At 44.1% G+C, this 21,538-nt stretch overlaps 2 protein-coding genes across 3 annotated transcripts in view; both read right to left on the reverse strand.

Moving 5' to 3' along the window:
• Positions 1-233: 233 nt before the first annotated feature.
• Positions 234-7,435, reverse strand: LOC109900463 (store-operated calcium entry-associated regulatory factor-like). Its single transcript, XM_031836696.1, has 7 exons — positions 7,411-7,435; positions 3,659-3,725; positions 1,822-1,933; positions 1,533-1,704; positions 1,121-1,360; positions 721-810; positions 234-241 (listed from the first exon to the last, which is right to left on the reverse strand). Exons 1-7 carry the CDS (start codon positions 7,433-7,435, stop codon positions 234-236), a joined length of 714 nt encoding a protein of 237 aa, XP_031692556.1.
• A 1,275-nt stretch (positions 7,436-8,710) lies between these two features.
• The window catches only part of LOC109900468 (protein WWC2-like), a 54,732-nt gene continuing 41,904 nt past the window's right edge, over positions 8,711-21,538 (reverse strand). For both annotated transcript variants that reach the window (XM_031837833.1, XM_031837832.1), the window contains exons 16-24: positions 17,228-17,426; positions 16,793-16,954; positions 15,997-16,112; positions 15,220-15,472; positions 14,863-15,030; positions 12,899-12,991; positions 12,048-12,299; positions 9,386-9,513; positions 8,711-8,939 (exon numbers count right to left, since the gene is read on the reverse strand). In XM_031837833.1, the coding sequence (XP_031693693.1) occupies positions 8,873-8,939; positions 9,386-9,513; positions 12,048-12,299; positions 12,899-12,991; positions 14,863-15,030; positions 15,220-15,472; positions 15,997-16,112; positions 16,793-16,954; positions 17,228-17,426 (1,438 nt within the window). In that variant the 3' untranslated portion in view covers positions 8,711-8,872. The remainder of the gene's footprint in view (positions 8,940-9,385; positions 9,514-12,047; positions 12,300-12,898; positions 12,992-14,862; positions 15,031-15,219; positions 15,473-15,996; positions 16,113-16,792; positions 16,955-17,227; positions 17,427-21,538) is intronic.

Genomic DNA, 21,538 nt, shown 5'->3' on the forward strand with positions numbered 1-21,538 from the left:
CAGTACACATTTTTTGTAGCCCCAGACAAGCACACCTGATTCAACTTGTCAACTAATCATCAAGCCCTCAATGAGTTGTGTCCAGGGCGCAGAGTAGTTTGAGTGGGTGTTTGTGTACGGCATCTGGCTTCTACAATAAACAGGCACTTGAAAAAACATGACCAACGACTTTAGCTGTAAATCTGAGTAAAATAAACATGTCTAGTGATCGTCATGTTGGGCTACAGAGTGGCTCAGCGGTCTAAGGCACAATGCAAGAGGCATCACTTACAGTCCTTTGTTCAAATCCAGGCTGTGTCACATCCAGCTGGGATTGGGAGTCCCATAGGGCGGCGCACAATTGGCCCAGCGTCATCCAGGTTTGGCCAGGGTACGCCGTCAATGTAAATAAGAATTTGTTCTTAACTGACTTGCCTGGTTACATAAAAATGTCCTCCCCTTTCTCTAAGCCCACACTACCTGCCCATCCCTGTATGACTGATCCATCCTGACGTTGGGTCAGAAAGACACCGTATCATGCCAACTGAAAGGTATGCACAAACCAGTGTTTCCCAACTCCAGTCCTTGAGTGCCCCCAACAGTACACATTTTTTGTAGCCCCAGACAAGCACACCTGATTCAACTTGTCAACTAATCATCAAGCCCTCAATGAGTTGTGTCCAGGGCTACAACATAAATGTATGCTGTTGGAAGGACTGGAGTTCAGAAATACTGGATTACACCACTGGCTCCCAAACAGATAACCGAGGACTCCTCCAGTCCCTATCCCAGTCCAGAATCCATTCCCAGTTCCCCCAGCAGCACGGGCCCCTGCAAAGTGCTGCTGTCACTGTGGAACCCGTACCCAGGGCTGGCACCGTAGCCAGCAGAACCAACATATCCTCTGGCAGAACCGGGGAATCCGGAAGTGAAACCTGAAGAGGAACCTAGGATAGAGAAAGATACCATTTATGATCGGTGACAGCCTGGTCCCAGATCAGTTTGTGCCATCTTGCCAATTCCTATGGTCATGCCAATTGGCAATATAGCACAAACTGATCTAGGACCAGGCTACATACCTGAACCATAAATATACACAAGGGTGTGAAAGCAGACGGCGTAGGTGTAGACTTTAGCCCACCTGTGAAGTCTGGCTTGAATCCAGGAGGTGGTGGCCCATGGGGATTGTAGCCGTTATCAGGGAACTGCCAGTCTTGTACTAGATTCGTCGGTCCACTCAGGAAAAGCTTGTACATACCATAGGCCAGAAACAATAGCAGAGCGAATATCACTAACCCACTGGAATCTTTCCCGGTAGAACTCTTGTTGTCTGTTGTTGCAATGGTGATGCTGGTTGTTGTTGTCGGAGGAACCCTTGAAGCTGGACGCGAAGTCACTGAAGCCACCTGAGAAATCATGGTTTTGTTCAATGGCATCAAACGGAAGAAAACGTACTGAACCAGGGAGGGAACTTATCCAATAAGACAATCGTTATTGTTTTCCGTCCTATAACGCTTTGAAACATTTCACAACGGTGTGTACTAATGACCCACCTGTTGAGCCCCCCTTGTGCCCCCTCTTGCCTTCCTCAGTCAGCTCCAGTGAGTACTCCAGTCCACACGAGCCCTTCAGTATGTAGGCGTCATCTGGATGGCTGAATCCCTCACAGCTGACCTCTATCCGTCCAAATTTGTAGGCGCTGTCCATGTCAGTTTTGCACTCCCAATGAAAGTGAAACAAGGATCTGTGCCATCTTGCCAACGGTCATTGTGCTAGATCTGGGAGCAGGCTAAAATGTAGCTCTACACCTTTTTTCCTCTATCTGCAAGTGTTTAGTCTTACCTGTGCGTTGACTCTGTCCCAGCCTTTGTTTTTGCATTGAACCACTTCAGAAATGAAGGATCCACAGCTGGCTGAGCCTCCAGCACACTGCAGCTGAGGTACAGCACTACTGCTTCTGGCAGTGTCGTACAGTCGTGGCCAAAAGTTTTGAGAATGACACAAATATTAATTTCCACAAAGTTTGCTGCTTCAGTGTCTTTAGATATTTTTGTCAGATGTTACTATGGAACACTGAAGTATAATTACAAGCACTTCATAAGTGTCAAAGGCTTGTAATGACAATTGCATGAAGTTAATGCAAAGAGTCAATAATTGCAGTGTTGACCCTTCTTTTTCAAGACCTCTGCAATCCGCCCTGTCATGCTGTCAATTAACTTTTGGGCCACATCCTGACTGATGGCAGCCCATTCTTGCATAATCAATGCTTGGAGTTTGTCAGAATTTGTGTGTTTTTGTTTGTCCACCCGCCTCTTGAGGATTGACCACAATTTCTCAATGGGATTAAGGTCTGGGGAGTTTCCTGGCCATGGACCCAAACTATCGATGTTTGTTCCCCGAGCCACTTAGTTATCACTTTTGCCTTATGGCAAGGTGCTCCATCATGCTGGAAAAGGCATTGTTCGTCACCAAACTGTTCCTGGATGGTTGGGAGAAGTTGCTCTAGGAGGATGTGTTGGTAACATTCTTTATTCATGGCTGTGTTCTTAGGCCAAATTGTGAGTGAGCCCACTCCCTTGGCTGAGAAGCAACCCCACACATGAATGGTCTCAGGATGCTTTACTGTTGGCATGACACAGGACTGATGGTAGCGCTCACCTTGTCTTCTCCTGACAAGCTTTTTTCCGGATGCCCCAAACAATCAGAAAGGGAATTCATCAGAGAAAATGACTTTACCCCAGTCCTCAGCAGTCCAATCCCTGTATCTTTTGCAGAATATCAGTCTGTCCCGGATGTCTTTCCTGGAGAGAAGTGGCTTCTTTACTGCCCTTCTCGACACCAGGCCATCCTCCAAAAGTCTTCACCTCACTGTGCGTGCAGATGCACTCACACCTGCATGCTGCCATTCCTGAGCAAGCTCTGTACTAGTGGTGCACTGATCCCACAGCTGAATCAACATTAAGAGACGGTCCTGGCGCTTGCTGGACTTTCTTGGGCGCCCTGAAGCCTTCTTCACAACAATTGAACCGCTCTCCTTGAAGTTCTTGATGATCCGATAAATGGTTGATTTAGGTGCAATCTTACTGGCAGCAATATCCTTGCCTTTGAAGCCATTTTTGTGCAAAACAATTTTATTTGACCTTTATTTAACTAGGCAAGTCAGTTAAGAACGAATTCTAATTTTCAATGACAGCAGTGGGTTAACTACCTGTTCAGTGGCAGAACGACAGATGTGTACTTTATCAGCTCAGGGATTAGAACTTTCAACCTTTCGGTTCCTAGTCCAACACTCTAACCACTAGGCTACCCTGCCACCCTAATGAATGCACATCGGCATGTGTTTCCTTGCAGGTAACCATTGTTGACAGAGGAAGAACAATGATTCCAAGCACCACCCTCCTTTTTAAGCTTCCAGACTGTTATTCGAACTCAATCAGCATGACAGAGTAATCTCCAGCCTTGTCCTCATCAACACTCACACCTGTGTTAACGAAAGAATCACTGACATGATGTCAGCTGGTCCTTTTGTGGCATGGCTGAAATGCAGTGGAAATGTTTTTGGGGATTCGGGACTTCATCTGATCACTCTTCATAACATTCTGGAGTATATGCAAATTGCCATCATACAAACTGAGGCAGTAGACTTTGTGAAAATTAATATTTGTGTCATTCTCAAAACTTTTGGCCACGACTGTACTTGCCTTTATACAGGGTGAGTACCTGCACGTCTCGGAGCAAAACACTACCTGGAGCAGTATAGAGAAGAAGAATTATTCTCCATTCCAGGCATTATAAGGCGGAGCAAATAGGCTACTGATGAAAAACGTATGGCAAATTGGCAATCCTCTACAATTTAGTTATTATGTGTAGAATATGTTTATAATATGATGTTGCTTGAGCCTCCCTTGTATGCATTCTGGATCTTTGATCTTTACGGTACAAAAGCAAAAGGTCCGCAGCTATTCTTGATCAGGAACACTAATATCCACCTGCCTAGCTAGCCATTTCTGAAATTGGTACAATAAGCAAGAACCAGAGATATTTTAGCTATAATCGTGTAGCCTAAACGTTTTTGCAAGAGAACTAGATTCTAGAAAGTGAATAGCTATTATGCGGAAATAAACACTGGCCTTCATTCCAACTTCTGATGTGAGCTACAGAGAGGAAAAGCAAAATGATTAGAAGCAATCCCTTAATTGTTGGTATTCGTCCACCGAATCCTTCAGATGTTGTGGTGTGTAATCAGTTATAAATGCTCATTTGAATCATATCCTGGGAAAGAAAAATAGATAAGTTTACTCGACTGATGAAACCACAACTCCCGGGTGTAACGTCATCTGTTTTGAGCAGGAATGAGCCAATCACGAGCAAGCACGACAGTGCCGTTATGTTCATTCCTCTGTGAAGCCCTCTAGCGTACATATCTAGGTGGCTAATGATAGAAGAGAGGATTATAGTCATGTGATGTACTTTTAGGCCAGGCTAATGGAGATGGTGTTTATCCAGATGACTTTCCTTTTTTGTCCATATAGTCTTGCTCTATGGGCTCTTCAAAGCTGGATGTGATATAAGCCCAATGTTCCTATTATTTGAATTAATACCAATACTGTACTTGATAAATGTGAAATCAAAAATACTCTGACAAGGTTGTTTGTTTCAGTTATCAATATTTTATTTATATATATTATAAATTTTGTCATGAATACAAAGTGTTATGTTTGGGGCAAATCCAAATAACACATTACTGAGTATCACTCTCCATATTTTCGAGCCTAGTGGTGGCTGCATCATGTTATGGGTATGCTTGTAATCGTTAAGGACTGGAGAGTTTTTCAGGATTAAAAAAAACATTTACATAATGGAGCTAAGCACAGGCAAAATCGAGGAAAATCTGGTCCAGTCTGCTTTCCACCAGACACTGAGAGATGTGTTTTAGATTATTGTCCTGCTGAAAGGTTAATTCAAGGCTAAATCTACCCTGGAGTTGCTTACCAAGAAGACAATGAATGTTCCTTTGTGGCCGAGTTAGATTTGACTTAAATCTTCTTGAAATTCTAAGACAAGACCTGAAAATGGTTGTCAAGCAATAATCAACAACACATTTGACAGAGCTTGAAGAATTTTTTAAATAATAATGGGCAAATGATGCACAATCAAAGCTCTTAAGAGACTTTTGCCAGAAAGACTCACAGCTGTAATCGCTGCTAAAGGTGATTTTACCATGTATTGAGGGTGGAATACTTACATAAATTTGATATTTCTTTATTTCATTTACTAAATTAGGGAACTTGTCTAAACATGTTTTCACTTTGTCATTATGGGGTATTTTGTGTAGATGGGTGAGAATTAGATTTTATTTTGAATTCAGGCTGTAACACAAAATGTGTAATAAGTCAAAGGGTATGAACACTTTCTGAAGGCCCTACATACAGTACATACATACAGGTAAAAGATGTAGCTTTTTGTTGTTGTTGCAGTATTACTTTAGTGCCTTGTTGCAAACAGGCTGCATGTTTTGGAATATATTTATTCTGTACAGCAGTGGAGGCTGCTGAGGGGAGGATGGCTCATAATAATGCCTGGAATGGCATCAATGGTATCAAACACATCAGATATTTGATTTCCATGTGGTTGATACCACTCCATCCCAGCCATTATTATGAGCCGTCCTTCCCTCAGCAGCCTTCACTGCTGTACAGGCTTCCTTCTTTTCACTCTGTCAATTAGGTTAGTATTGTGGGGTAACTATAATATTGTTGATCCATCCTCAGTTTTCTCCTATCACAGCCACTAAACTCTGTAACTGTTTTAAAGTCACCAATGGCCTCATGGTGAAATCCCTGAGCGGTTTCCTTCCTCTCTGGCAACTGAGTTAGGAAAGATGCCTGTATCTTTGTAGTGACTGGGTGTGTATGGAAACACCATCCAAAGTGTAATTAATAACTTCACCATGCTCAAAGGGATATTCAATGTCTGCTTTTTTTGGTAACCATCTACCAATAGGTGTCCTTATTTGCAAGGCATTGGAAAACCTCCCAGGTCTTTGTGGTTGAAGCGGTGTTTGAAAATCACTGCTCGACTGATGGACCTTACAGATAATTGTATGTGTGGGGTACAGAGATTAGGTAGTCATTCAGAAATCATGTTAAACACCTATTGCACACAGAGTGAGTCCATGCTTATTATGTGACTTGTTAAGCACATACTCCTGAACTTATTTAGGCTTGCCATAACAAAAGGGGTTGAATACTTATTGACATTTCAGCTTTTCATTTTTAATTAATTTGTAAAAAATTAATCGAAAAACATAATTCCACTTTGATATTACGGGGTCTTGTCTGTAGGCCAGTGACACAAAATCTCAAGTGAACCCATTTTAAATTCAGGCTGTGACACAACAAAATGTGGAAAAAGCCAAGGGGTGTGAATACTTTCTGAAGGCACTGTAGGTCAGTTGTATAAAACATATTTGATATTGGTGTGCGTCTCTAAACTAGTTGATTATCAGCGGGGAAACAGTGAGTTAACATTTGAACCATCCATAAGTTGCTAATTAAAAAGGTCCGGAGGGGGTATGTCTGTACAGAACCAAAACATAAATAATACAAACACAAAAAATAAATAAACAGGAAAAATAAAGTCCAAACTTTTCCGCCTACCCACAATTCAAATCCATGTTTTCATCTTCGTTGTCGATATTGTGAAGCAACATTGTATTGGTAAACTAAACGGATGTGAACAAATTTGATTGGAAGTGCCATATATATCTTGAGTCCAGGGGTAGCTATACACACTAAGTACAATACCACAGATACTGTTTATGCTCACAGTTCAATCAGATGTTAGCTCCTGTTCAAGCGTAAAGAGTGCTGATCTAGAATCAGATCCCCCTTCTTATTCATTATGTATTAAAAGTCAAAACTGATTCTAGATCACCACTCCTACTCTGAGAAGCGTTTTGAATACAAGCCTTATTGTTCCTTAGCTATTAGCTGTTACAAAGGCAAAGTAAAAACAATACTGTTTGTTCTCTGGTTTACAGACACACAAACAAAACATTAGATACAAAATAAAGAGAAGAAACTACAAAGGTCAATCGTTGTCCTATTATTCAGAAAAATAGAGCAGGAAATAATAAATATAATGAATTACTGGAGTATAACAACCCATTATTATACAAAGAAACTGATGTATACTGAATATTATAGCTTGCATGTCTATGATAAAACCAAAAAAGTATTGATTTGACTTTTTCTATATAGCCCACTGCTTTTGACCAGAGCCCACAGGGCTCTGTGCTTTTGACCAGGGCCCACAGGGTTCTGTGCTTTTGACCAGGGCTCATAGGGCCCATAAGGCTCTGTGCTTTTGACCAGGGCCCATAGGGCTCTGTGTTTTTGACCAGGGCCCATAGTGCTCTGTGCTTTTTACCCCTGTGCTTTTGACCAGGGCTCATAGGGCCCATAAGGCTCTGTGCTTTTGACCAGGGCCCATAGGGCTCTGTGCTTTTGACCAGGGCCCATAGGGCTCTGTGCTTTTGACCAGGGCCCATAGGGCTCTGTGCTTTTGACCAGGGCCCATATGGCTCTGTGCTTTTGACCAGGGCCCATAGGGCTCTGTGCTTTTGACCAAGGCTCATAGGGCTCTGTGCTTTTGACCAAGGCTCATAGGGCTCTGGTCAAAAGTAGTGGACTACATAGAGAATAGGGTGCTATTTCGGACCCCTTAAAAACACTGGAAGGCTGGAAATTACATGATTTGGGTCCAGTATGTTTCCTGCATGGTCTTTTCTCTAGTCCAGAGAACCTATCTGTAACAAAAGGCATTAACACAGAGGTTTTATGTTCATCCTTTGAATAAATACTTTAACAGTTGGGAAACAGGTGGGAAAGGAAAACCAATCTCACAAATGAAGTTGCAGAGTGAACTACAAAATAGCCTGGTCCCAGATCAGTTTGTGCAAAAACATATCCTGGACCAGGCTATTAACTGACAAAACATTGAACTATAAAATTGAGACTAGAGCCCAGTGAACGCAGTAATAATTAGCGTTGCGGCGGGTCGGTGTAAAAAGCATGAAGCCACAGAACAGTATCAGTGCAGTATCTCAGAGATAGATAGAAGTGGAAAAGCAGTTACATTACATTCACAAGGTTTATGTTTGTTTTGTTCTGAATGAGAGAGAAAAAATAGCAGAGCACCAGCTTTGGACAGAAGACATTATATATGATATACTGTAGTAGGTCGCCTTCTCTCTCTCACATACGCACACTTAGCTAACACTGATGCCCAATACCAAATCAACCCCTAGGCCCTACCCACTATACACCTCTGGAGATCAGAAAGGATTGGATACAAGGAAGAAATACAGTGAACATTCCATCTAGACTAGCAGAAGGCAAAGTGTCGTTATTACCATATAACTTACACCTATCCAATCCTGTCAGATCTCCATAAGTGCATAGGGGGTAGGGAATCGGGGTTGATTTGGGACTGGGAGTGAGACTCACTCAATCTACCCCGCACCCTGCCCCGTGGTGCAGTTCCACCACAGGACACCAGAGGGCGACAAACATACACACACTCTCTCCTCCACCCCACACACACACACACACACACACCACTCTCCAACACACCTTATAAAACTGTACAGAAAAATCACGAGCAGAATACAAGTACCAAAACACCTCTATTTTGGGTTTTCTCCTGATATAAGAAAGCCATTATTTAGTTTTTTTTTTTTTTTTACAAGATAGTATTCAATAACAACTTATTATACAAATGCATAAACTATAGTGTACAAACTATTCGATTGGTTTCATTCAAAGAAACTACACTATTAAAATACTCTGCTATAAAAGTTGGAAAAATACTTCATTGTGTCACTATGTAATCATACATCATCAGCCGGTAGGGATGGTATATTGATCTTAGCTCGTGTGAAGTAGGCCATCTTCTCCCTGCAAAGAGAGAAGAAATGGCTATCAATCAAGCAAATGTATTTATAAAACCCTTTTTACACCAGCAGTTGTTCACAAAGTGCTTTTACAGTAACCTGACCATCAAGGCCTATCAGGATGGAGCATAACAAGTTCAGAGACTATAGCCTGTTTATACCTGGTTCTAACATGATCTTGTTCACATTCTGATTGTGCCCACATTTTTTGACAGGTGTAAACGATTAAAATACGTATTGTGTTCTGATTGTGATCAGATCTTCTAAGTGTAAACAAACAAGATCAGGACAAGATCAGGACGCATGTTAGCGGCAGGTATAAACAGGGTTTACATGACCAGTAGGGTCAGTTATCCAAGATGGCGAGACAAGATACAAACATATCAAACCCTATGGTCAAATAGTTGTCCATAAAGGAATAAGAGCTGGACGGAGGAATGTCTGTCTCACCTGAAAGACTGGACCTGCAGGGGGACCTTCTGGCTCTGCTCTCTCAGCCGACACACGTCTTTGGAGGCCCTCCTCATCAGCTTCTCAGCCCGCTGCTCCTGACGCTGTTGCTCCTTAGACTGCTCCGCCTGGGACGGAGGGAGGGAGGGAGACAGAGAAAGTGTTCATTGAATGAGAGAGACTGATAGATTGGAGAGAGAATTTCTTAAAAGTGAGAGCAAGAAAGCATTTTACTTCAGTTGCTCTGAAATGCAGGATACAGTGTCTTCCGACTGATGTGGATTCTGCAAACTAATGGTTTCATTCTTTATGCCAAATCTTACTATTCAAGTTGCGACCTGGGCAACGTTTTATTTATTTTAAAAGGGTCACTTCAGGTGAAAGCGAACAGCACCAGATTATACAGCCATTAAGTCTCTTCAGTGCCTAATCAAGCTTGATAGAACCTGGGGCCAGAGACCTGGCATTGACCGCCGTTAGCTGCTATTAGTGAGAGTGGCTGATGGCATGGTAGAGTATTGTTTTCACTATATATTTTACCTCTTGGGGATGTTATTCGAAAACATAATGTTAACTTTCACTGCTATGCGGATGACACACAGCTGTACATTTCAATGAAACATGGTGAAGCCCCAAAATTGCCCTTGCTAGAAGCATGTGTTTCAGACATAAGGAAGTGGATGGCTGCAAACGTTCTACTTTTAAACTCGGACAAAACAGAGATGCTTGTTCTAGGTCCCAAGAAACAAAGAGATCTTCTGTTGAACCTGACAATTAATCTTAATGGTTGTACAGTCGTCTCAAATAAAACTGTGAAGGACCTCAGCGTTACTCTGGACCCTGATCTCTTTTGAAGAACATATCAAGACCATTTCAAGGACAGCTTTTTTCCATCTACGTAACATTGCAAAAATCAGAAACTTTCTGTCCAAAAATGATGCAGAAAAATTAATCCATGCTTTTGTCACTTCTAGGTTAGACTACTGCAATGCTCTACTTTCCGGCTACCCGGATAAAGCACTAAATAAACTTCAGTTGGTGCTAAATACGGCTGCTAGAATCCTGACTAGAACCAAAAAATTTGATCATATTACTCCAGTGCTAGCCTCTCTACACTGGCTTCCTGTCAAAGCAAGGGCTGATTTCAAGGTTTTACTGCTAACCTACAAAGCATTACATGGGCTTGCTCCTACCTATCTCTCTGATTTGGTCCTGCCGTACATACCTACACGTACGCTACGGTCACAAGACGCAGGCCTCCTAATTGTCCCTAGAATTTCTAAGCAAACAGCTGGAGGCAGGGCTTTCTCCTATAGAGGTGTGGGGGCTGTGCTTTGGCAAAGTGGGTGGGGTTATATCCTTCCTGTTTGGCCCTGTCCGGGGGTGTCCTCGGATGGGGCCACAGTGTCTCCTGACCCCTCCTGTCTCAGCCTCCAGTATTTATGCTGCAGTAGTTTGTGTCGGGGGGCTAGGGCCAGTTTGTTATATCTGGAGTACTTCTCCTGTCCTATTCGGTGTCCTGTGTGAATCTAAGTGTGCGTTCTCTAATTCTCTCTTTCTCTCTCTCGGAGGACCTGAGCCCTAGGACCATGCCTCAGGACTACCTGACATGATGACTCCTTGCTGTCCACAGTCCACCTGGCCGTGCTGCTGCTCCAGTTTCAACTGTTCTGCCTTATTATTATTCGACCATGCTGGTCATTTATGAACATTTGAACATCTTGGCCATGTTCTGTTATAATCTCCACCCGGCACAGCCAGAAGAGGACTGGCCACCCCACATATGCTCTCTCTAATTCTCTCTTTCTTTCTCTCGGAGGACCTGAGCTCTAGGACCATGCCCCAGGACTACCTGACATGATGATTCCTTGCTGTCCCCAGTCCATCTGACCGTGCTGCTGCTCCAGTTTCAACTGTTCTGCCTTATTATTATACGACCATGCTGGTCATTTATGAACATTTGAACATCTTGGCCATGTTCTGTTATAATCTCCACCCGGCACAGCCAGAAGAGGACTGGCCACCCCACATATGCTCTCTCTAATTCTCTCTTTCTTTCTCTCGGAGGACCTGAGCTCTAGGACCATGCCCCAGGACTACCTGACATGATGATTCCTTGCTGTCCCCAGTCCATCTGACCGTGCTGCTGCTCCAGTTTCAACTGTTCTGCCTTATTATTATACGACCATGCTGGTCATTTATGAACATTTGAACATCTTGGCCATGTTCTGTTATAATCTCCACCCGGCACAGCCAGAAGAGGACTGGCCACCCCAAATAGCCTGGTTCCTCTCTAGGTTTCTTCCTAGGTTCCAGGCCTTTCTAGGGAGTTTTTCCTAGCCACCGTGCTTCTACACCTGCATTGCTTGCTGTTTGGGGTTTTAGGCTGGGTTTCTGTACAGCACTTTGAGATATCAGCTGATGTACGAAGGGCTATATAAATAAATTTGATTTGATTTTGATTTGATTTAGAGTGCCTGGAGGGGCATAAGGGGGTAGAGGGTATCCTTACACAAGCCATCAGATCCTGAGTGCCATTCAAACCATTCCAAAACATGGTGATGTCGAATGGCCTTGGCCTAGTCCTTCTATCACAGCTGGACATTAGCAGTGTTTATGCATGTGCATACTGTATCTATCATATGTCTATCCAGCCACGTGCCTGTCTCTCGGCCTGCTCCAGCAGCCTGTGAAACCGGTGGTCATGCAGCACGGACTCGGGCAGCTCCGTCTCTCCCCGGGCCTTCAAGGCCTCCAGGTGGGCCCTCAGGTCCCTCAGGGCCTGGAGCTCGTCGTTCAGACGGCTCTGACGCGTTCGCGAAGCCTGGAGGGCCAGCTCCAAGTCCAGGGAGGTCCGGGTGTTTGTCTCCCCGGCTCCGCCACGCCTCCGCACCACCACCGGCTGGCACAGGGTCTGAGGGAGGGAGAGGGAGGAGAGAGAATGAAAGAGCAATACCTAAATAGTTAGTTCCTTATACTACACATCGTTTATTGTTTTTTATAATATGTTTATTATTTTCCAATATAAAAAAGAAGACAAAGAAAAATTGACATTCAGTGTACGGTACTGTTGACTGGAATGGCATATTTAGAGGACATAACAAAACTTAACTCATATATCCCAGAAAATGTAAATGCTGTTAAGAAGACAGCATATAGAAATTACAATCAGTCTAGCTAAACCCAAAACAAATATGGAGTGGAGTACAGCGCAGGGTAGCAGCAGATCATCAGCCCAGTTATGAAGCGGGACTAGACCATTTTATCCAGTACCGGCTGCCATATTTTGTAAAACATTGGACTTCTATTGGAGGTATTGTATGGAACATATTGCACATTGTTGAAGAACATTCTCAACATTGCTCTTCAGATTATGATGAGTTTCATGGTATTTATTGCAAAGATCTATGCTCTTTTACCTGATGAAAATGGCCCCCTTTATTGACCAAATCACCACCATGAAGTTAACTGAAAGCGAATGCAAGATAAAGAGAAGACACATGTTAAACTCACCCTCTTAACCCTTAGGCTGCGTCTCTCCGAGGTGTTCCGGACAAACGGGCACTTTTTGGATAATGTGGAGCTGTCGCTATCGCTCCGGTTCAACTGTAAGAAGAAGGAGAGATGAAGAGAGTGGGAAGAGTAGAGAACAGAAACATCCACTGTTGTTAGTCTGGGAAAGCTCTGTGGTAGTTTGGTCTTTGGTCTGGAATTGGAGTGTGTGAGGGTGTGTGTGTTTCTGTATCTAAAAAATGACACCTCTACCCATTGGTTCCAACTGGGGTTCCAACTGGGGTTTTAACTAGGTTCCAACTGGGGTTTTAACTAGGTTCCAACTGGGGTTTTAACTAGGTTCCAACTGGGGTTTTAACTAGGTTCCAACTGGGTTCCAACTGGGGTTCTAAGAACTGTTTCCCTCTCTGTGTGCTGTAGATGTAAATCCTGTCAGAGCAAAATGCATGCAGTACTTATACATTTCAGTGTGTGTGTGTGTGCATGTACAGTGAGCACCATAATTCATTGTGCAGTGACCATTGTTTTGTTATTTTGGTTCTGTACTCTAGCACTTTGAGTTTGAAAGGATACAATGACAATGAGGGTGAAGTGCAGACTGTCAGCTTTAATTTGAGGGTATTTCATACATATCGAATTTACCGTTTAGAAATTATAGGAGCTTTTGTACATAGTCCTCCCCATTTTCGGGGATCAAAAAACATTGGACAGTTTAACATAAGGTAGAATAAAGTAATCATTGTTAATATTTGGTTGCATATCCTTTGCATGCTGGGTATCTTCCCTGGTGATGCTCTGCCAGGCCTGTACTGCAGCCATCTTCAGTTCCTGCTTGTTTTGGGGACTTATTGCCTTCGGTCTCCTCTTCAGCATGTAAAATGCATGTTCAATTGGATTCAGATCCGGTGATTGACTCAGCCAGTCAAGGATGTTCCACTTTTTGGCATCAAAAACCCCTTCGTTGCTCTAGCAGTATGTTTAGGGTCATTGTCTTGTTGTGTGATGAAGCGCCGTCCAATGAGTTGATCTGAGCAGATAAAATATTTCTGTAGACTTCAGAATTCATTGTTCTACTTCTGTCTGCAGTCACATCATCAATGAAGACAAGTGAGCCTGTTCCACTGGCAGCCATACAGGCCCATGCCATAACACCCCCTCCACCATGTTTCACGGATGAGGTGGTATGCTTTGGATCATGGGAATGTATTTTTTTTCTCCTCCACACTTTCCTCTTTCCATCACTCTGGTACATGTTAATATTTGTCTCATCTGTCCACAGACTTTGACACATCTAAACCTGCATCCAGGAGACTGTTTTTGATCTTTTGGGCTGTTGTCAGGGGGTGGGGGGGGTTTCTTCACCATAGAGAGTATTCTCCGGTCATCCACTACAGTGGTCTTCCTCAGTCTACCGGATCTTTTGACATAATTGAGTTCACCTGTTTTTTTCTTCTTGTTAATGATGAACCAAACTGTTGACTTGGGCATGCCCAGGGTTTTTGCAATGTTCCTGATTGATTGATTTTCATTTCTGAGCCTTATGACGGCCAGCTTCATTTGCATCGACACTGCTGTCTTCCTCATGTTGTCACACCCCAACAACAACCTCCAAAGGCAATAGCAAAGTCTAGAATCAATACTATTCATTAACAGCTCTCCTGCATTCACTAACGACACAAATGAATACACCTGCCTAACGACACACTTCTGTGAAGCCAATTCAACAAATACTTGTACTACCTTAAAATGGGGAGACCATGTACAAAAGGTGCTGTCATTTCTAAACGGTTCATCCGATATGTATGAAAATACCCTCAAATTAAAGCTGACAGTCTGCACTTCACCCTCATTGTCATTGTATTCTTTCAAACTCAAAGTGCTAGAGTACAGAACCAAAATAACAAAAAAAAAGGGTCACTGTCCAATGAATTATGGTGCTCACTGTATGCATACAACTCACTCACCCTGCAGATGTACTGGTTGCGCTCCCCAGGGGAGAAGGTTTGAGACCTCATGATCATACTGTTCCGTACGAAGCCTCTCTGAGCGCTGCGTGGTCCTGGTCCCAGGCTGGGTCTGTCTTTAGGCCTCACCGCCACACCACACATCTCTGTGTTAGTCTCCGCATCCACCTGGAGAAGGTTAGAGTATATTACAGCTACAGAGATGTGGGTTCACCAAATAAAAGTGGACTTTTTGAAGTGTGTGTGTGTCTAGATCTAACAGCTCTGGGTTCCACATTAAACACACCTCTTTGAGGCCAGATTTCTTCATTCAGCTGGATGTGTGTGTGTGTGTGTGTCAGAGCACACGTGGCTTACCAGCGTTGGTCCTTTATTTGCCTGAGGGCGTCTCTCTTTACATCTCCTCTCCTCCTCTTCCTTCTCCTCCTCTTCCTCTCTGGCTGGCTCTTCTCGACACTTCTCCTCCCTCTCCTCCCCTCCGTACGCCTGCCCAGAGCCAGCAAACCTCTTCTCTGCCTTGACAGAATCCTTCCTCTCCTCCTCCCCCTCTTCTTCCTCCTCCTCCAGTCCGAGGTCCAGTTGAGGGCTGTCCTCTCCCAGCATGCTCAGCCTGTCATGAGAGGAGAGGTCAGGGGTCAGCCATATTGTTACATGCAATACAACCTGCCTGGCTGGTATATTTGAGTCAAATGTTGATGTAGCCATGTTGTACGTCTTGAAAGTAAGACGGACATGTGTTTTTACGAGAGGAAAAGGTCCCCCTAAGGTGTTTTAAAAAAAAAAGTATTTTAAATGTTTAATTGAATATTAAAACATACAATCTACCTGCAGTGAAGCCACTCAACATTTACATTCCATTCAGTCATCTAACCGTCTCCCATCCAGAGTGACCCACAGGAGCAACCAGGACCAAGCGCCCTGCCCAAGGTCACGTCGACAGACCTCCCACCAAGTCAAAAGGTGTTTGTAACGGTTATAAAGTGTCATCTGTGAGGGAGCTGTCAGGACCATTGGTCTCTGTCCATCCCCAGATGGCCCTGCCTCTCCAACTGTGATATGTGTGTGTGTACTGAAAGTAATGGTGTTTGTAATGGTAGTAAAAAGAGTAGGCTGTGAGGGACAGTGGGTCAGTACCATTGGTGTCCGTCCATGTCCAGCTGGCTCGCTCTCTCCTTCTCCTCCAAGGCCAGCTCCTGTTCCACAGCCTCCAACTCGCTGGAGGTCCGCTGCAGCAGGGCCGACACCGCATCCTGACAACATACACACAACACAATATTGGAACGAGGCGCCACTTCAGCCTGGGGTTCGATCCCAGCCTGGGGTTCGGCCGGCTGTCTCACAGGAGCCCCATAGGGCAGCGCACAATTTGCCTCAGCGGCCCGGTGGGGTTTGGCCCGGGGGGCTTTCCTTGGCTCATCGCACTCTAGCGACTCCTTGTAGCATGCCAGGCGCCTGCAAGCTGACTTCAGTCGTCAGTTGAACGATGTTTCCTCCAACACACTGGTGCGGCTGGCTTCCGGGTTAAGCGAACAGTGTTGAGAAGCAGTGCGGCCTGGAAGGTCCTGTTTCGGAGGACACATGACTCGACCTTCGCCTCTCCCGAGCCCGTTGGGGAGATGCAGCAATGAGACCAGATCGTAACTACCAATTGGATATCATGAAATTAGGGAGAAAAAGGGGGTCAAATTACAACAACAACTTTCCATTTGACTTTCGTGTGCTGCCTTCTGAGGCCGATACAGCTTGGCGATTGAGGCCTCCACTAGTCATTTCCCCTTCAGTAGAATAGAATGCATATTCTGCATAACATAACCTGCATGCAGCAGTGAATTTGAACTCATCTCCAATCAAAGTGAAGTGGGCATATCCAGAAACATGTAGACTGAGGCAGGCAGTGTCAAGTGGTCTGAAGTGGTGGAGGAGGACTCACCATGTCCACGGGCCCTGCAGGGTGCTGCTCTGGCCCAGGGCCGGGTCTCTCCTGGCTGGCCTCTTCTATCTCTCTGGTCCTCTCACTGGTCAACAGGTTGTACCACACACGGGTCATATCCCCACTCACTGGAAGCTCTCCCAGACTCACATGGGCTCCAGCCTAGCGAGAGAGAGAGGGTCAGGAGAAAGATAATGACAAAAAGTGACAGAGTGTGCGCGAGAAAGTGTCTGTCAGTTCGTCTGCCCATCTTTGGTCACATTCTTGACCCTGTCCCAGTCGTAATGGGTGACGTTGTTATAAGCAAGCAATATGTTGTTGTGTGGGAATTCTACAGTGGAGGTGTAGTGTCAGCTCTGTATTTAGTTAACTGATTGTTGGTAGGTGCTCAAAGCCTGTTGGTAAGTGTGTTTGTGCTGTGCGTTGTGTACGTACCAGACAGTCCTCGGTGCGTCCGGGACCCACGGTGCAGGCGTCGACGCGGAGCGTCTTGTGCCGGAGGACGCCGTGCGGCGCGGCCGCCCTGAACACCTCGTTGAACGTCACGCTGTCGGGCAGCGCCACGGGCACCACGCGGGTCCTGAACAGACTGCTGATGTCACTGGAAGATGGGAGGAGCGCCACCCGGATGTATCTTTTTTGGGGGGGGAGCAGGAGGGAGAGAGAAAAGAGAGTTATACAAAAAACTTTCAAAAGAAAACTAGACATTTTCACAAGCAACTTTGAGTTCTAGAAGAAGACATTTCAATGTTGTTGAGGTCATGTCGTCCAGTAACAACATAATATTCTTAAACTCGGAGAGTTAATGTGGAGACAGAGGCAGTAGGTTGGAAAAGTGAACGTGGCCTGGGGACTGTTGGGATAAAGGCTGGTTACCTCTGGTGTGTTGTGTTATTGAGATGTGTGCTCTTCCCTTTCTGCCTGCTGTTCTGTAGCTTCCGGCCAGAGCGCCTCGAGCATCTTTGAGGATTTCTCTCTCTGCTCCAGTTAACATTGACTCAAACACTTCCCGGGAAAAAAACCTCTCTGCTCTCTGCAAGACTCCTTTCCTCTCACCCGCAAACGAACCCCCACGCAGCAGACTCATCTGCATATGCATATTTCACAAACTACAAAGGAGCCCAAATTTTCACTCAAATGAGTTGAATGAGAATACGATGAAGGAAGTTTGGTTGAAGAAAAAAAAAAAAAAAAATGTTAAAACGCCTAGATACCACCTGCTAAGTTGTATCATATTTTGGGGGGACATATTCCAGCTGAATGTTGTGCGAGGGATTCAAAGGCGTTTCCCCGCTGTTCGATTGGACACAAATGCCTTTTCAAGCCTGGGAACATGAGAGGGTGGATTAACTTCATTTTTCATTTTTGTCGGCCATAAAAGAAACAGGAAAAGGGGCTGCTGGCGGGAGAGAAAGCCGCGAGGGGTCTCGATAAATAATAACATGACAGAGCCCACTCACCCCTGCAGAGAGTAGACAAGACACACCTGTGTGATGTAAGGGCAAGTGTGTGTGTGTCTCTCAAGCTTTATTAGTCGTGTGTACGGGATACACATGGTATACAGCAGCGCTATTCAGCTCTTACCCTACGAGGTCCGAAACCTGCTGGTTTTCTGTTCTACCAGATAATTAATTGCATCCACCTGGTGTCCCAGGTCTAAATCAGTCCCTGATTAGAGGGGAACAATGACAAATGCAGTGGAACTGGATTCGAGGTCCAATTAAATGCTAACTTGCAGGTTCCTTCTGGATAATGCAACAACAATAAGAAATAATACAAGATAAGAATAGGAACATAAGGTCAAAGGCTCAGTAGAATATAATAGACATTTTTGCATCAGTATAATACGGGAAGGAACCATTTTTATTTATTTATTGTCCGATATTTACACGTGTTTTGGGGAAGGGGGGGGGTCAGTCTGGTTGCTTCAGTCTGGTTTTAGACCCCATCATAGCACTGAGACTGCACTTGTGAAGGTGGTAAATGACCTTTTAATGGCATCAGACCGAGGCTCTGCATCTGTCCTCGTGCTCCTAGACCTTAGTGCTGCTTTTGATACCATCGATCACCACATCCTTTTGGAGAGATTGGAAACCCAAATTGGTCTACACGGACAAGTTCTGGCCTGGTTTAGATCTTATCTGTCGGAAAGATATCAGTGTGTCTCTGTGAATGGTTTGTCCCCTGACAAATCAACTGTAAATTCGGTGTTCCTCAAGGTTCCGTTTTAGGACCACTATTGTTTTCACTATATATTTTACCTCTTGGGGATGTAATTCGAAAACATAATGTTAACTTTCACTGCTATGCGGATGACACACAGCTGTACATTTCAATGAAACACGGTGAAGCCCCAAAATTGCGCTCGCTAGAAGCATGTGTTTCAGACATAAGGAAGTGGATGGCTGCAAACGTTCTACTTTTAAACTCGGACAAAACAGAGATGCTTGTTCTAGGTCCCAAGAAACAAAGAGATCTTCTGTTGAATCTGACAATTCATCTTAATGGTTGTACAGTCGTCTCAAATAAAACTGTGAAGGACCTCGGCGTTACTCTGGACCCTGATCTCTCTTTTGAAGAACATATCAAGACCATTTCAAGGACAGCTTTTTTCCATCTACGTAACATTGCAAAAATCAGAAACTTTCTGTACAAAAATGATGCAGAAAAATGTATCCATGCTTTTGTCACTTCTAGGTTAGACTACTGCAATGCTCTACTTTCCGGCTACCCGGATAAAGCACTAAATAACTTCAGTTAGTGCTAAATACGGCTGCTAGAATCCTGACTAGAACCAAAAAATTTGATCATATTACTCCAGTGCTAGGTTTCAAGGTTTTACTGCTAACCTACAAAGCATTACATGGGCTTGCTCCTACCTATCTCTCTGATTTGGTCCTGCCGTACATACAGTGCCTTGCGAAAGTATTTGGCCCCCTTGAACTTTGCGACCTTTTGCCACATTTCAGGCTTCAAACATAAAGATATAAAACTGTATTTTTTTGTGAAGAATCAACAACAAGTGGGACACAATCATGAAGTGGAACGACATTTATTGGATATTTCAAACTCTTTTAACAAATCAAAAACTGAAAAATTGGGCGTGCAAAATTATTCAGCCCCTTTACTTTCAGTGCAGCAAACTCTCTCCAGAAGTTCAGTGAGGATCTCTGAATGATCCAATGTTGACCTAAATGACTAATGATGATAAATACAATCCACCTGTGTGTAATCAAGTCTCCGTATAAATGCACCTGCACTGTGATAGTCTCAGGGGTCCGTTAAAAGCGCAGAGAGCATCATGAAGAACAAGGAACACACCAGGCAGGTCCGAGATACTGTTGTGAAGAAGTTTAAAGCCGGATTTGGATACAAAAAGATTTCCCAAGCTTTAAACATCCCAAGGAGCACTGTGCAAGCGATAATATTGAAATGGAAGGAGTATCAGACCACTGCAAATCTACCAAGACCTGGCCGTCCCTCTAAACTTTCAGCTCATACAAGGAGAAGACTGATCAGAGATGCAGCCAAGAGGCCCATGATCACTCTGGATGAACTGCAGAGATCTACAGCTGAGGTGGGAGACTCTGTCCATAGGACAATAATCAGTCGTATAGTGCACAAATCTGGCCTTTATGGAAGAGTGGCAAGAAGAAAGCCATTTCTTAAAGATATCCATAAAAAGTGTCGTTTAAAGTTTGCCACAAGCCACCTGGGAGACACACCAAACATGTGGAAGAAGGTGCTCTGGTCAGATGAAACCAAAATTGAACGTTTTGGCAACAATGCAAAACGTTATGTTTGGCGTAAAAGCAACACAGCTCATCACCCTGAACACACGATCCCCACTGTCAAACATGGTGGTGGCAGCATCATGGTTTGGGCCTGCTTTTCTTCAGCAGGGACAGGGAAGATGGTTAAAATTGATGGGAAGATGGATGAGCCAAATACAGGACCATTCTGGAAGAAAACCTGATGGAGTCTGCAAAAGACCTGAGACTGGGACGGAGATTTGTCTTCCAACAAGACAATGATCCAAAACATAAAGCAAAATCTACAATGGAATGGTTAAAAAATAAACATATCCAGGTGTTAGAATGGCCAAGTCAAAGTCCAGACCTGAATCCAATCGAGAATCTGTGGAAAGAACTGAAAACTGCTGTTCACAAATGCTCTCCATCCAACCTCACTGAGCTCGAGCTGTTTTGCAAGGAGGAATGGGAAAAAATTTCAGTCTCTCGATGTGCAAAACTGATAGAGACATACCCCAAGCGACTTACAGCTGTAATCGCAGCAAAAGGCGGCGCTACAAAGTTTTAACTTGCGGGGGCTGAATAATTTTGCACGCCCAATTTTTCAGTTTTTGATTTGTTAAAAAAGTTTGAAATATCCAATAAATGTCGTTCCACTTCATGATTGTGTCCCACTTGTTGTTGATTCTTCACAAAAAAATACAGTTTTATATCTTTATGTTTGAAGCCTGAAATGTGGCAAAAGGTCGCAAAGTTCAAGGGGGCCGAATACTTTCGCAAGGCACTGTACCTACACGTACGCTATGGTCACAAGACGCAGGCCTCCTAATTGTCCCTAGAATTTCTAAGCAAAAAGCTGGAGGCAGGGCTTTCTCCTATAGAGCTCCATTTTTATGGAATGGTCTGCCTACCCATGTGTGAGACGCAAACTCGGTCTCAACCTTTAAGTCTTTACTGAAGACTCATCTCTTCAGTGGGTCATATGATTGAGTGT

This window comes from Oncorhynchus kisutch, linkage group LG12 (genome assembly GCF_002021735.2).
Source record: "Oncorhynchus kisutch isolate 150728-3 linkage group LG12, Okis_V2, whole genome shotgun sequence".
NCBI lineage: Eukaryota > Metazoa > Chordata > Actinopteri > Salmoniformes > Salmonidae > Oncorhynchus > Oncorhynchus kisutch.